We start from the raw sequence: 13,178 nt of genomic DNA on the forward strand, positions 1-13,178 counted from the left end.
TTTTGATTGAATCACCCTATAAGTTTTTTTTTTTTTTCTTTCTTTCCATTGTTTTGCTTTATATTGTTATTCTGTTTTTATAATCCCTATTTTCTTCCTGGAATGTAGAAATGCTACGCTCAGTGTTCGGAAAAGCAACCACTTTGTAATTGTAAATTTAAATAATGCTTATTTTTGTATTGTTATTTTTTTTTTGCAATTAAAGTTTAATAAAAATTGTTTTAAAAAGCAAGCCTTACATTGAAAGAAGTGGCAGTTAAAATATGTGTAAGAACTGTAATAGTAAATTCAATGTCTTTGTTTCCATCCTGGACAACGCACACACCTCCCCACCCTCCCGCCCCTTCTTCATATAGGACCATCAGCTTCCCTTTTGTCTCTGTTTAAAAGTGATGCATAGCTTCCCCCCCTCCTTTTAACGAGTTCATCAGCTCCCTTTTGTCTTTTGTAACCCTGGTGGATGCCATAAGCTTTTTCCCCCCTCCTTAACATAAGTCATCAATCCTTTTGTCCTTTTGTAAATAGTGACGCTAGACTCAACTTTGCACCTGAATACATGGTTTCCCTGCCAGGAAAGTACTTCAGGTGTAAAGCAATAGACCATACTTTTTTTTTCTTTCTACTTTTTTTTTCTTATTGTTGTGCTCTTTTGGATATTCATTATGGCCCAAAGATGGCACACAATAAAAATGTTGTAGCAACCCACTGACAGGAATGTAATCAATCAAACCACGCAACCCAGTATCACAGTATCTCTGTGGGAAGCACAGCATGAAATTACAGCCCCAGTGTCAAAAGGGTTTCAATTAAATCAACCAAACCACAGTGTTTCGCTTGGTTCAGGGCTGATACAATATCATTTTATATCCAGCGACAGTACTATGTGTAGCTCCTTAAAAAATCACCCTTTATGTAGTGGACCCCAATGGTGGCAGATTTTTCCCAAACATCCCAGAAGGGATTTGTTCAGTTATAAATGGGGCAATACAGCTTTTTAAAAATTCAGCCTGTGGGTTTCAATCGATAGCTTTGCCACTGCCCCTCCTGGACAGCAGAGGGAAGGAAGGCCCTGAGCTGAAGGCTTGCTATCAAGAGAAGATCCAAAGTGACTTCCACAAAATCAACCGATTTTCCCCAATCAGCCAAAATGGTTGTGTTGCAAGCCGGCAGTCATGAAATGTCCACAGAAGATGTTATAGACATGGACTGCATTTTTAATTAGTTATGCTATTATTTCATCACAATCAACACCACATCCTTAACCGAAAAACTCCTCTTAACCTCCACTACAAATCCCCTGGATTATCAGATGAAGGCGCCCCCTGCCTTTGGGTGCTGTGCAATCAGCTTCAGATGCCTGTGACTGTGTGTTAATAAGAAAACACATGTCCTATAAACCTCAAACAGATCACTGCCATGTCCTGGAAGCAAACCACACCTGAACCCTCAAAGAGACGATAAAAACTGTAAATCAAAAAAAGTGTTAGTTCCTGGGGAAACAGGACTGTTTTTGTAGATCTAATAAAAGACCCCATAAAGCAATCTGTTGTACTGGTGCCAATTTTCATCAGACCTAGACCTCCTGGACCAGTTTTTTCAAATACCTGTCATGTTGATGAGGTCCAAAGCTGGGGTTTTTTTGGTCATTGTCCCCCTTGCCATTTTTTTCCTGTTTTTATTTTTGAAGAGTACCAGGTTCCCTCCTCTGGTTTCAGGTTTTCACTTGCCCCCTTCTCATGTGTCCAACCAGTACGGCTGTCTTCCCTGATTTCCTGAATTTGTGTCCCCACCTGTTTTCCCCCATTGCCCTCATGTGTCGTTTATCCTTGCGTCTCCCCTGTTTGTCAGTGAAGTGTTTTTCGTCTAGTCGTTCAACCCAAGCCAGTCTTTTTTTTTTGTTCCACACAGTCCCTTGAATCTACCCCGTGGCTTCCCCAAGGTAACGTGGGTTGGCTTTGTCGTATTTTTTGTCTCACACGTGAGTGATTTTTTTTTGTTGTTGTTAAATTTTAAATAAAAAAGTTTGATAACAAATGTCATACCAGCAATAGGGCTTTCTTTTTGATTTTCATAAAGTTTTAACAAGAATCCAAAAGTGAGTAAAGGTAGTAAAGGTGCATTTTTTCTTTTAGAAAAAAATTTTGAAACCGTGGGGGTTATTTTTGCAGTAATTTCATTGTGTAGAACGTATTTGGCGAGTATACAACCAATTTTTTATGTTCTATTTTCCAGTTTTGTTCCTCAATTATGAAACAAATCTTCACATGTATTGTAGTTCAGTGGGTGGCACATTCTTATTAATTATAAGGTTACCCAGAATTTGAAGTCATTTCCCAAAACAAATCAGATTTTTAGAATTGCAAGGAACATTCAAAAGTCAAGGTTTTCTCTTCTGTTTTACAACAAAGCACATTCATTACAGTCCCAAATGAAATATAAGTTCTTAAAATTCGCATAAGGAATAAAAATGTCATTAATTGTTTTGATAAGTGTAGTGTACCTCTTTCCGCTTTAGTAAGAAGAGATAGCAAAAAACTAAGGAAATTTACATCTATTTTTCTCTTGGTATTCAAAACGTGGAGTATCCTTTACAAACATTATGTATGTTTTCTTTTTGAGGGAGGAAAGGAAGAAAAATTCTTTTGGTTATGAGTAGGATCTCAAAAAATTTGTTGTTACCTTTTTCTTAAAATACAGGGTTGGTTATTTAGGGGACAGGGTGTGTAGTTAGGTGTTCATGGGCATGTAAAACATTTAAAGTTCCCTTACTCATTTACAGATTCAAAGGGCCTGTGGGGAATGGCTTTTAATTTTAATTACAGCCAGGAGGGGTCGTTTTCTGGAACATTCAATTATTATATTTATGGACTAAAATCATTCAAAAATTCAATAAGTTGTCCTGTGTCTGTTTAGCCATGGAGGCTATCACTGCTCATGATGACTTTAGTTAACCTGAACTGACATTTCTCTGCATGAAAATATAAACTTCTCTGTCATTTCAATGATTGTTCAATAATTGTACTGATATATGTTGTTGTTTCTTTTCCACTTACTTAGATATTTGGGTCTATGTTGGGTTTTGGTGTCAAATGAGGTGTTATAAAACTGTAATTATCATGTTCATAATCAATAAGGAGATGATTGATTGTTTTCTTGCACATAGCTGAGATTCTGGTCAAACAAACTGATTGTGTGGATGAAGTGAATCTGTACATGAAATCATTGAACAAGAGTCATTGAACAGACTTTACTGATGGGATGTGTGAACAAAGTGAAGCTTTACAGAATGAATAAACCAACATGAACAAAGTCTTTTCTTCTGGTCTTCATTCCAGGGTCTCATACAAAGCTGACGGACAAAATGTCACACTAACATGTGATGATGTGAATCATATTTGTAAAGTGGAAACTCTTCTCTCCCATCTTTCCCATGTGACCTGAATGCAGCATCAGTGTTACAGGCTGTGACTCCTGTTGAACAGACTGACATAGTGTGATATTACATAGATTAATAATTAATAATTAGGGCCCGAGCACCTAATTGAGCCCTATTGAATTTCGTATGTTTACTATTTTTTTCGCTTTTATATTCATTTTTTCCCCTTCAGTTTCCATAATGTAAATCGCATTTTCGAAGGCCCATATCCCCCCGAAAACTCGTGAAAATTAAAAATTTGCCCCCCCCATCAGGTGTAAAATTTTGTGTTTTGGAGGACTCGCACATGGACGTGTGCCTTGACAGCGCCGCCTAAGTGTGCATTTTTGGAGGTGCCCCTCACCACGGTTTCGCCCACGTGTACGAAACTCGGTGGGAGCATGTAACATGCGCAGACGCACAAAAAAGTCTCTTGGTGCCCGGGGCTCCAGTGAACCGTACAGCGTCCAATTTTTTGCCAAATTTTGACTTTTTGGGTTTTGGGCTCATTTCCAGGGGTCGCATTTGAACTAACTCCTCCTAGGGATTTTATCCAATGTGCTTGAAACTTGGCGTGTGTGTTCTCAAGGCCTCGACAATGAAAAGTTATCAAAATCACAACTTTTCATCAGAGGGCGTGGCCGCGACTTTTTTCTGAGCTGATTTTTTCGGGGAAAAAATGAGACTCCATTTACCTTTGGGCTGATTTTCGGGCAAAAGTGTGCGGCTATCATATATTTTGTCAGAGTTGTCTGAAACTTGGTTTACAAGTTTTACAACTTTTTTCTACAAAAAAGTCTCTTAGAGCAATAAGCTACAATTAACAGGAAGCGAGATATTTAAGAATGAATATCACAATTTTTCGGTGATTCGGCCTAGTTGAGAAGAGGTCATGTTTGAACGAACTCCTCCTATGGATTTTATTCAATTCACTTCAAACTTGGTAGGTGTGTTCACATAGACTTCCTGAGTAAAAGTTATCAAAATGATGAATTTTGGAGAAACTGTGTGGGCGTGGCGCTCTATGCACATTTCCACGTGCGCATATCTGCGAGGGCCCGACCATCGCTGCTTGCAGCTTTATTTATTATTATTTTTTATTAATTATATTTTGCTTTGTATTTTCTCCTACCTTCTACTGTTTGTGCTTATATTGTTAAACATATAAGAAAAAGTAATGACGTTTGGTTTTTGAAATACCCTAATAAAAAACATTAATGGGAGAAGTATAGATAAACAAACTAACATTTGATTGCAGTTATGCGGTACTTTGTTTTATACATTTTTACTCCCATTTGAAAAAAGAAGCAGATTCTGATTTTATTTTGAAAATCCAGTGTAGCGCAAGGCGGAAGCCGTGCCATCAATACAGGAATTCGATGTGCTCTTTTCTGATTGGACGATCACCCTTACGTTCTCTGCAGCCAATGAACGAGCAGCTCGTTGATATTTAAGCGCGCTGTCACGGCGGTTCTGCTGTATCTGAAACAAACCGAGAGTTGAAGATGTCTGGACGCGGAAAAGGAGCCGGTAAAGTTAGAGCCAAGGCCAAGACCCGCTCCTCCAGGGCCGGACTTCAGTTCCCCGTCGGCCGAGTCCACAGACATCTGAGGAAGGGCAACTACGGTGAGCGTGTCGGCGCCGGAGCTCCGGTGTACCTGGCGGCGGTGCTGGAGTATCTGACCGCCGAGATCCTGGAGCTGGCCGGTAACGCTGCCCGCGACAACAAGAAGACCCGCATCATCCCCCGCCACCTGCAGCTCGCCGTCCGCAACGACGAGGAGCTCAACAAGCTGCTGGGCGGAGTGACCATCGCTCAGGGCGGCGTGCTGCCCAACATCCAGGCGGTGCTGCTGCCCAAGAAGACCGAGAAGGTGGCCAAGAAGTGAAGACCCGGACCTGACGAAACAAAGGCTCTTTTCAGAGCCACACACCCCGCATAGAGAGCCAGATCCTGCGTCTGAATGAGTCATGTACAAATTAAATACAGTGGCAAACTGCTATATTTAAAAAAGTTTAAGCAATACTACTCAACAAATATTGTTTGTTAGAAAATACCTCACACCCCCCAAACTCCCAATAATCTTGCCTACATTTCTATGAATAAGTCACTTTTTACTGTTCATCCAGCCTCTGACATTCACACCACTCCTGATCTCAGAGCCAGGAATTTTGGGCCCTATGACATAAAAATCAAATTGGACCCCTCTGTGCAGCTGTTGGACCTAAACATCCCATCAGAAGCTTTACAGAACTCTAATCAAAGGCTTGCAACCGTGTTGTCTTGTAGTTCAATACTAGCACAACAGTCTGCAGTGCAGTTTACTGTTTGATGCAAGATTCAAAGCCACCATAAAAATGTGCTAAAGATCATTTTTATTAAACTTTTACTCAAAAACACACAAAAATAAAGATAAGTAATTTCATTATTATATCTGAAATATATAAACTGATAATTACAGTTTAATCATTTTATATTGGTGTTGGGTCTTAAGCTACTTTTCCTTCCTTTTTTTTTGATTGGTGTTCAATTCTGACAGGCATTACTATTTCTAAGCATACTCATTCTGTCTGCTCCTATGCACTTCAGGAAATACCCTGCAACACTACAGCACTCTCATTCATATTTGTAACATTGCATCAACATGCCCAGGGACCACAGGTGAAGAGGTTCTAAGAGCCTGCTCCTTGTTGGGAGCCGATTTAGAGAGCAGTTTTTTTCCCCACTTCGGTGCCTCACTGTCTCCTCTCCCCGACACTCTCCCTCCTGTTCTCCCACAACTTGTAGTATAATAATATCAGCAATAATAAATTAATAAAACCAAAGTGGTTTGGGAGCCAAAATTCCCATCACCAGAAACTAGCAATCTGCTAGAACCTGGCACAATGCTTTAATGTTTTATTGTGCACTGTCCCTGTCTTGAAATAAACGTATTGTTTCATGGTTTTGTACTGTGGGTACGGTTCAGCTATTGTTACGGGCACTGCAAATACACTTTTTAATATTGCACATACTCTGTATGTTTGACGGTGGTAACTTCTTGTTTAACTCTTTGTACCATGTGATTTTCCATCTGTACATTAACGTGTAGTATTGAGATGGACTGCAGGGACCATGATCGTGTCTCAGGACTTGCCGCTCTTAGTTCATGTCTGTGGCTCTTAAAAGAGCCGTTGTGTTGTTGTTGTCCCGGGTCTCGGTCAGTCTACGCCCTCTCCCCGCGGATGCGTCGTGCCAGCTGGATGTCTTTGGGCATGATGGTGACCCTCTTGGCGTGGATGGCGCACAGGTTGGTGTCCTCGAACAGTCCGACCAGGTAAGCCTCGCTGGCCTCCTGCAGAGCCATGACCGCGGAGCTCTGGAAGCGCAGGTCGGTCTTGAAGTCCTGAGCGATCTCCCTGACGAGGCGCTGGAAGGGCAGCTTGCGGATCAGCAGCTCGGTGGACTTCTGGTAGCGGCGGATCTCTCGCAGAGCCACGGTACCGGGCCTGTAGCGGTGAGGCTTCTTCACGCCGCCGGTGGCGGGGGCGCTCTTACGGGCAGCTTTGGTCGCCAGCTGCTTCCTGGGCGCCTTTCCTCCGGTAGACTTACGGGCGGTCTGCTTGGTCCTGGCCATGGTCGCTCCTCCGGGTCCGGATCAATGAATGCGGTTCGACCCGCGAACTGCCGCTTATGAAGGAGCCGCCGGAGGGACGCCGGCGCTGATTGGTCCAGGCGGAGGAGCACGCGCGTTGTAGCTCGTCACCTATTGGAGGAGAAAATTCAAAATAACCGCTCTTTCACAGCGGAAGTTACCTACCAAAATAAGAGCACGTTTTAGAAATACTAACTTTAGATCTTTCTTCTATATATTTAGGATCTTTCTTTAATAATTAAACTTTATATTTATAACTTCTTTTATACAATTCACATTCATATATAACTGATCTTTTCTTCCTTAACTTGGAAGGAGCCGTCATACATACATACAAATCCTCTGTATTGTTCATTTCATTTGTTTTCTCGAGATCTCTCAGCATAACGAAACTTTTGGAAATGAAATTTCCAAATTTGAAACACACTAACATGTGATGATGTGAATCATATTTGTAAGTGGAAACTCTTCTCCCCCTCTTTCCCATGTGACCTGAATGCAGCATTAGTTTACAGCTGTGACTCCTGTTGAACAGACTGAGTGTGATATTACATAGATTAATAATTAATAATTAGGGCCCGAGCACCTAATTGAGCCCTATTGAATTTCGTATGTTTACTATTTTTTTCGCTTTTATATTCATTTTTTCCCCTTCAGTTTCCATAATGTAAATCGCATTTTCGAAGGCCCATATCCCCCCGAAAACTCGTGAAAATTAAAAATTGCCCCCCCCATCAGGTGTAAAATTTTGTGTTTTGGAGGACTCGCACATGGACGTGTGCCTTGACAGCGCCGCCTAATGTGCATTTTGAGGTGCCCCTCACCACGGTTTCGCCCACGTGTACGAAACTCGGTGGGAGCATGTAACATGCGCAGACGCACAAAAAAGTCTCTTGGTGCCCGGGGCTCCAGTGAACCCGACAGCGTCCAATTTTTTGCCAAATTTTTGACTTTTTGGGTTTTGGGCTCATTTCCAGGGGTCGCATTTGAACTAACTCCTCCTAGGGATTTTATCCGATGTGCTTGAAACTTGGCGTGTGGTTCTCAAGGCCTCGACAATGAAAGTTATCAAACACAACTTTTCATCAGAGGGCGTGGCCGCAACTTTTTCTGGAGCTGATTTTTTCGGGGAAAAAATGAGAACCCATTTACCTTTGGGCTGATTTCGGGCAAAAGTGTGCGGCTATCATATATTTTGTCAGAGTTGTCTGAAACTTGGTTTACAAGTTTTCAACTTTTTTCTACAAAAAAGTCTTTAGAGCAATAAGCTACAATTAACAGGAAGCGAGATTTTAAGAATGAATATCACAATTTTCGGTGATTCGGCCTAGTTGAGAAGAGGTCATGTTTGAACGAACTCCTCCTATGGATTTTATTCAATTCACTTCAAACTTGGTAGGTGTGTTCACTAGACTTCCTGAGTAAAAGCATCAAAATGAGAATTGGGGAAACTGTGTGGACATTTCCACGTGCGCACATTCCACGTGCGCATATCGGCGAGGGCCCGACATCGAGCTGCAGCTTATTTATTATTATTTTTATTAATTAATTTTGCTTGTATTTTCTCCTACCCTACTGTTTGTGCTTATATTGTTAAACATATAAGAAAAAGAATGACGTTTGGTTTTGAAATACCCTAATAAAAACATTAATGGGAGAAGTATAGAATAACAAACTAACATTTGATTGCAGTTATGCGGTACTTTGTTTTATACATTTTTACTCCCATTTGAAAAAGAAGCAGATTCTGATTTTATTTTGAAAATCCAGTGTAGCGCAAGGCGGAAAGCCTTGGAATTCGATGTCTCTTTCTGATTGGACGATCACCCTTACGTTCTCTGCAGCCAATGAACGAGCATCGTTGATATTTAAGCGCGCTGTCACGGCGGTTCTGCTGTATCTGAAACAAACCGAGAGTTGAAGATGTCTGACGCGGAAAAGGAGCCGGTAAAGTTAAGCCAAGGCCCAAGACCCGCTCCTCCAGGGCCGGACTTCAGTCCCCGGCCCGAGTCCACAGACATCTGAGGAAGGGCAACTACGGTGAGCGTGTCGGCGCCGGAGCTCTCCGGTGTACCTGGCGCGGTGCTGGAGTATCTGACCGCCGAGATCCTGGAGCTGGCCGGTAACGCTGCCCGCGACAACAAGAAACCCGCATCATCCCCCGCCACCTGCAGCTCGCCGTCCGCAACGACGAGGAGCTCAACAAACTGGCTGGGTGAGTGACCATCGCTCAGGGCGGCGGCTGCCCAACATCCAGGCGGTGCTGCTGCCCAAGAAGACCGAGAAGGTGGCCAAGAAGTGAAGACCCGGACCTGACGAAACAAAGGCTCTTTTCAGAGCCACACACCCCGCGTAGAGAGCCAGATCCTGCGTCTGAATGAGTCATGTCAAAATTAAATACAGTGGCAAACTGCTATTTAAAAAAGTTTAAGCAATACTACTCAACAAATATGTTTGTTAGAAAATACCTCACACCCTCCCAATAATCTTGCCTACATTTCTATGAATAAGTCACTTACTGTTCATCCAGCCTCTGACATTCACACCACTCCTGATCTCAGAGCCAGGAATTTTGGGCCCTTGACATAAATCAAATTGGACCCCTCTGTGCAGCTGTTGGACCTAAACAGCACAACGTCTGCAGAGAGCTGCCCTTTGAAGAAACGACGGAGCCTGCTCCTTGTTGGGAGCCGATTTAGAGAGCCGTTTTTTCCCCACTTCGGTGCCTCACTGCTCCTCTCCCCGACACTCTCCCCCTGTTCTCCCACAACTTGACCAATCACGTTTTAACATTTAAAAACAGCAGTTATAATAATATCAGCAATAATAAATTAATAAAACCAAAGTGGTTGGGAGCCAAAATTCCCATCACCAGAAACTGGTCTGCTAGAACCTGGCACATGCTTTAAAATGTTTTATTGTGCACTGTCCCTGTCTTGAAATAAACGTATTGTTTCATGGTTTGTACTGTGGGTACGGTTCAGCTATTGTTACGGGCACTGCAAATACACTTTTAATATTGCACATACTTTGTATGTTTGACGGTGGTAACTTCTTGTTTAACTCTTTGTACCATGTGAATCATTAACATGTAGTATTGAGATGGACTTCAGGACCAGATCGTGTCTCAGGACTGCCGCTCTTAGTTCATGTCTGTGGCTCTTAAAAGAGCCGTTGTGTTGTTGTTGTCGTCCCGGGTCTCGGTCAGCTACGCTCTCTCCCCGCGGATGCGTCGTGCCAGCTGGATGTCTTTGGGCATGATGGGACCCTCTTGGCGTGGATGGCGCACAGGTTGGTGTCCTCGAACAGTCCGACCAGGTAAGCCCTCGCTGGCCTCCTGCAGAGCCATGACCGCGGAGCTCTGGAAGCGCAGGTCGGTCTTGAAGTCCTGAGCGATCTCCCTGACGAGGCGCGCTGGAAGGGCAGCTTGCGGATCAGCAGCTCGGTGGACTTCTGTAGCGGCGATCTCTCGCAGAGCCACGGTACCGGCCTGTAGCGGTGAGGCTTCTTCACGCCGCCGGTGGCGGGGGCGCTCTCTTACGGGCAGCTTTGGTCGCCAGCTGCTTCCTGGGCGCCTTTCCTCCGGTGGACTTACGGGCGGTCTGCTTGGTCCTGGCCATGGTCGCTCCTCCGAGTCCGGATCAATGAATGCGGTTTCAACCCGCGAACTGCCGCTTATGAAGGAGCCGCCGGAGGGACGCCGGCGCGATTGGTCCAGGCGGAGGACACGCGCGTTGTAGCTCGTCACCTATTGGAGGAGAAAATTCAAAATAACCGCTCTTTCACAGCGGAAGTTACCTACCAAAATAAGAGCACGTTTTAGAAATACTAACTTTAGATCTTTCTTCTATATATTAGGATCTTTCTTTAATAATTAAACTTTAATATTTATAACTTCTTTATACAATTCACATTCAATATAACTGATCTTTTCTTCCTTAACTGGTGGTGATTCAGAATCAGAAATACTTTAATAATCCCAGGGGGGAATTATTTTTGTTACACATCGTGTTTAAGTTAAACAAGTAATCATCAATTACAAATAAAATATATAATTATATATATCAAGATCAAAGATCAAGATCACTGATTATTTTGTCTTTATTGATGACTGTATAATCATTTTAATTTCTCATTATAAGGAACTTACTACGGAAGCCCTAAGCCGTCATACATACACATTTCCTCTGTATTCTTCATTTCATTGTTTTCTTGAGATCTCTCAGCATAACGAAACTTTTGGAAATGAAATTTCCAAATTTGAAATAAAATGTATAAATGCATGGCTGCCTCCTTAACTTACATGTACAGTATACATGTATATAAAATTATAAATTAAACGTGTATATTTCATAAACAAACACAATATGAAGGCAACATGACAGTTAAGCTTTGTGAAAAGTAAGATGCACAGAATATAAATATCACATTTTATTATATAGCCGAACAGAAGTTCTCTCTTACTTTCATTCTTTATGATCATTTTATCACTTAAAATTATCACTTTATGATGCGAGACTGAGAAATAAAAGTAAACCTATTTCTTCTATTAATAAAGAAAGTACAGATTTCATGAGTAACCTGGATGAAAGCCTGGAGCCCGTACCTCCTTTAATGACATAACATGCATGTAAAAGTACGAAGCTCTAAACGTCACATTTTATCTGAGTTAATTCAGCGCGTTCTCAAAATAGATTCAAATTAATCAGATTTGCTCGCTCAGTTCCATCACGCCGTCCCCAGGTAAATTAATGTAACCCTTATGGCTTCCATTAGAAGTTAGTTAATCTTCTATAGGGGGAAACATTTATCTAGGTCATGTTGTGCAGATTAAAGTTTTATTTTCCTGATACTCCTAGCAAACATTCACTTGGACTCTTGCAAATTCAGGAAAGAGCCGAGTACTTCTTCCACCACTAGTATACAGACAGTCTTTATTTGAAACAAACTTGTTTCAGTAGTTGGTCTGTTGAACAGAACATTTAATAGTAAACTCAGTAAGAGAGATCTGCTGGATTCAGCCACCCAGCGTAAAATTAACCAAACATACTTTGAGGAGTTGAATCTTCTTCCACAGAGACACAAACTGCATGAACAGGAGTGAGAGCTCTTAGTTTATTCTGTTGTGGCTCTTAAAAGAGACCTTTGTGTCGCAGGTCGGCAGCGGGTTTACTTGGAGCTGGTGTACTTGGTCACGGCCTTGGTCCCCTCGGACACGGCGTGCTTGGCCAGCTCCCCGGCAGCAGCAGGCGTACGGCGGTCTGGATCTCCCTGGACGTGATGGTGGAGCGCTTGTTGTATGAGTCAGCTTGGAGGACTCGCCGGCGATGCGCTCGAAGATGTCGCCACGAAGGAGTTCATGATCAGCATGGCCTTGGAGGAGATCCCGGTGTCCGGGTGAACCTGCTTCAGCACCTTATACACGTAGATGGCGTAGCTCTCCCTCCTGGTCTTCCTCTCTTCTTGCCGTCTTGGTGGCCTTGGACACGGCTTTCTTCGAGCCTTTCTTCGGGGCTTTGGCGGGTTCTGGCATCTTTACTCGGGATGAGATTAGACGGTAAGTCCTACGCCGCTGGGACCGGCTCCTTTGTATGGCGCGTATGTAAATTAGATGTGCTGTTGCTCACAGGGATTGGCCAAGACGTGTGTTTGAGACTGAGCATGCGCCCATGAAATAACAGATTTTTCAAATGTGGGACTTGAAACTGAAGAAAACATCGATAGTAAAAATATATATATAATATATTAGATATATATATATAATATATATATATATAATATTAATATATAGATAAAAAAAATATCTATAATATAATATATTATATAATATAAAAACTATACACATATATGGCTATAGATAAACATAAAAACTATAAAGCACTTTACATTTGAATGAAATCTCAAAGTGCTAATGTGTAACACACATTTAATTTAATGTTTCCTGCACATATTAAAATGTGCTGTGTGTAAGATTAGAGGCCTTTATTTTCAGAATAAGGCAGATATTGTATATTTATAACTATGTTTTCATGCATCTATAATAACCTTAAAATAACAGTCTTTGTCTTTTTGTTACTTTAAAAATTTCGTATACCACAACAGAAACTAAATACTGACTCTAAACAGAG

The 13,178-nt window shown here is 42.1% G+C and overlaps 2 protein-coding genes and 1 pseudogene across 2 annotated transcripts in view; 1 reads left to right on the plus strand and 2 right to left on the minus strand.

Annotated features, from left to right (window-relative positions):
* Positions 1–4,831: 4,831 nt before the first annotated feature.
* On the plus strand, positions 4,832–5,692 carry LOC104935534 (late histone H2A.L3). The gene has a single exon (XM_010751386.3). It carries the CDS (start codon positions 4,921–4,923, stop codon positions 5,302–5,304), a length of 384 nt encoding a protein of 127 aa, XP_010749688.1. The 5' UTR covers positions 4,832–4,920; the 3' UTR covers positions 5,305–5,692.
* A 548-nt stretch (positions 5,693–6,240) lies between these two features.
* The window catches only part of LOC104935539 (uncharacterized), a 10,849-nt gene continuing 3,911 nt past the window's right edge, over positions 6,241–13,178 (minus strand). The window contains 7 exon segments of the mRNA XM_027291617.1: positions 6,241–7,054; positions 8,962–9,362; positions 9,597–9,663; positions 10,263–10,314; positions 10,317–10,374; positions 10,376–10,462; positions 10,465–10,516. Of these exon segments, the coding sequence (XP_027147418.1) occupies positions 6,622–7,054; positions 8,962–9,362; positions 9,597–9,663; positions 10,263–10,314; positions 10,317–10,374; positions 10,376–10,462; positions 10,465–10,516 (1,150 nt within the window). The 3' untranslated portion in view covers positions 6,241–6,621.
* LOC113747870 (histone H2B 3-like) lies at positions 12,220–12,583 on the minus strand (annotated as a pseudogene).

This window comes from Larimichthys crocea, chromosome II (genome assembly GCF_000972845.2).
Source record: "Larimichthys crocea isolate SSNF chromosome II, L_crocea_2.0, whole genome shotgun sequence".
Taxonomy (NCBI): Eukaryota; Metazoa; Chordata; class Actinopteri; family Sciaenidae; genus Larimichthys; species Larimichthys crocea.

Bases quoted from the DNA above. Each gene is read 5' to 3' on its own strand.
- LOC104935534 (XM_010751386.3), top strand. From the start codon at position 4,921: ATGTCTGGACGCGGAAAAGGAGCCGGTAAAGTTAGAGCCAAGGCCAAG.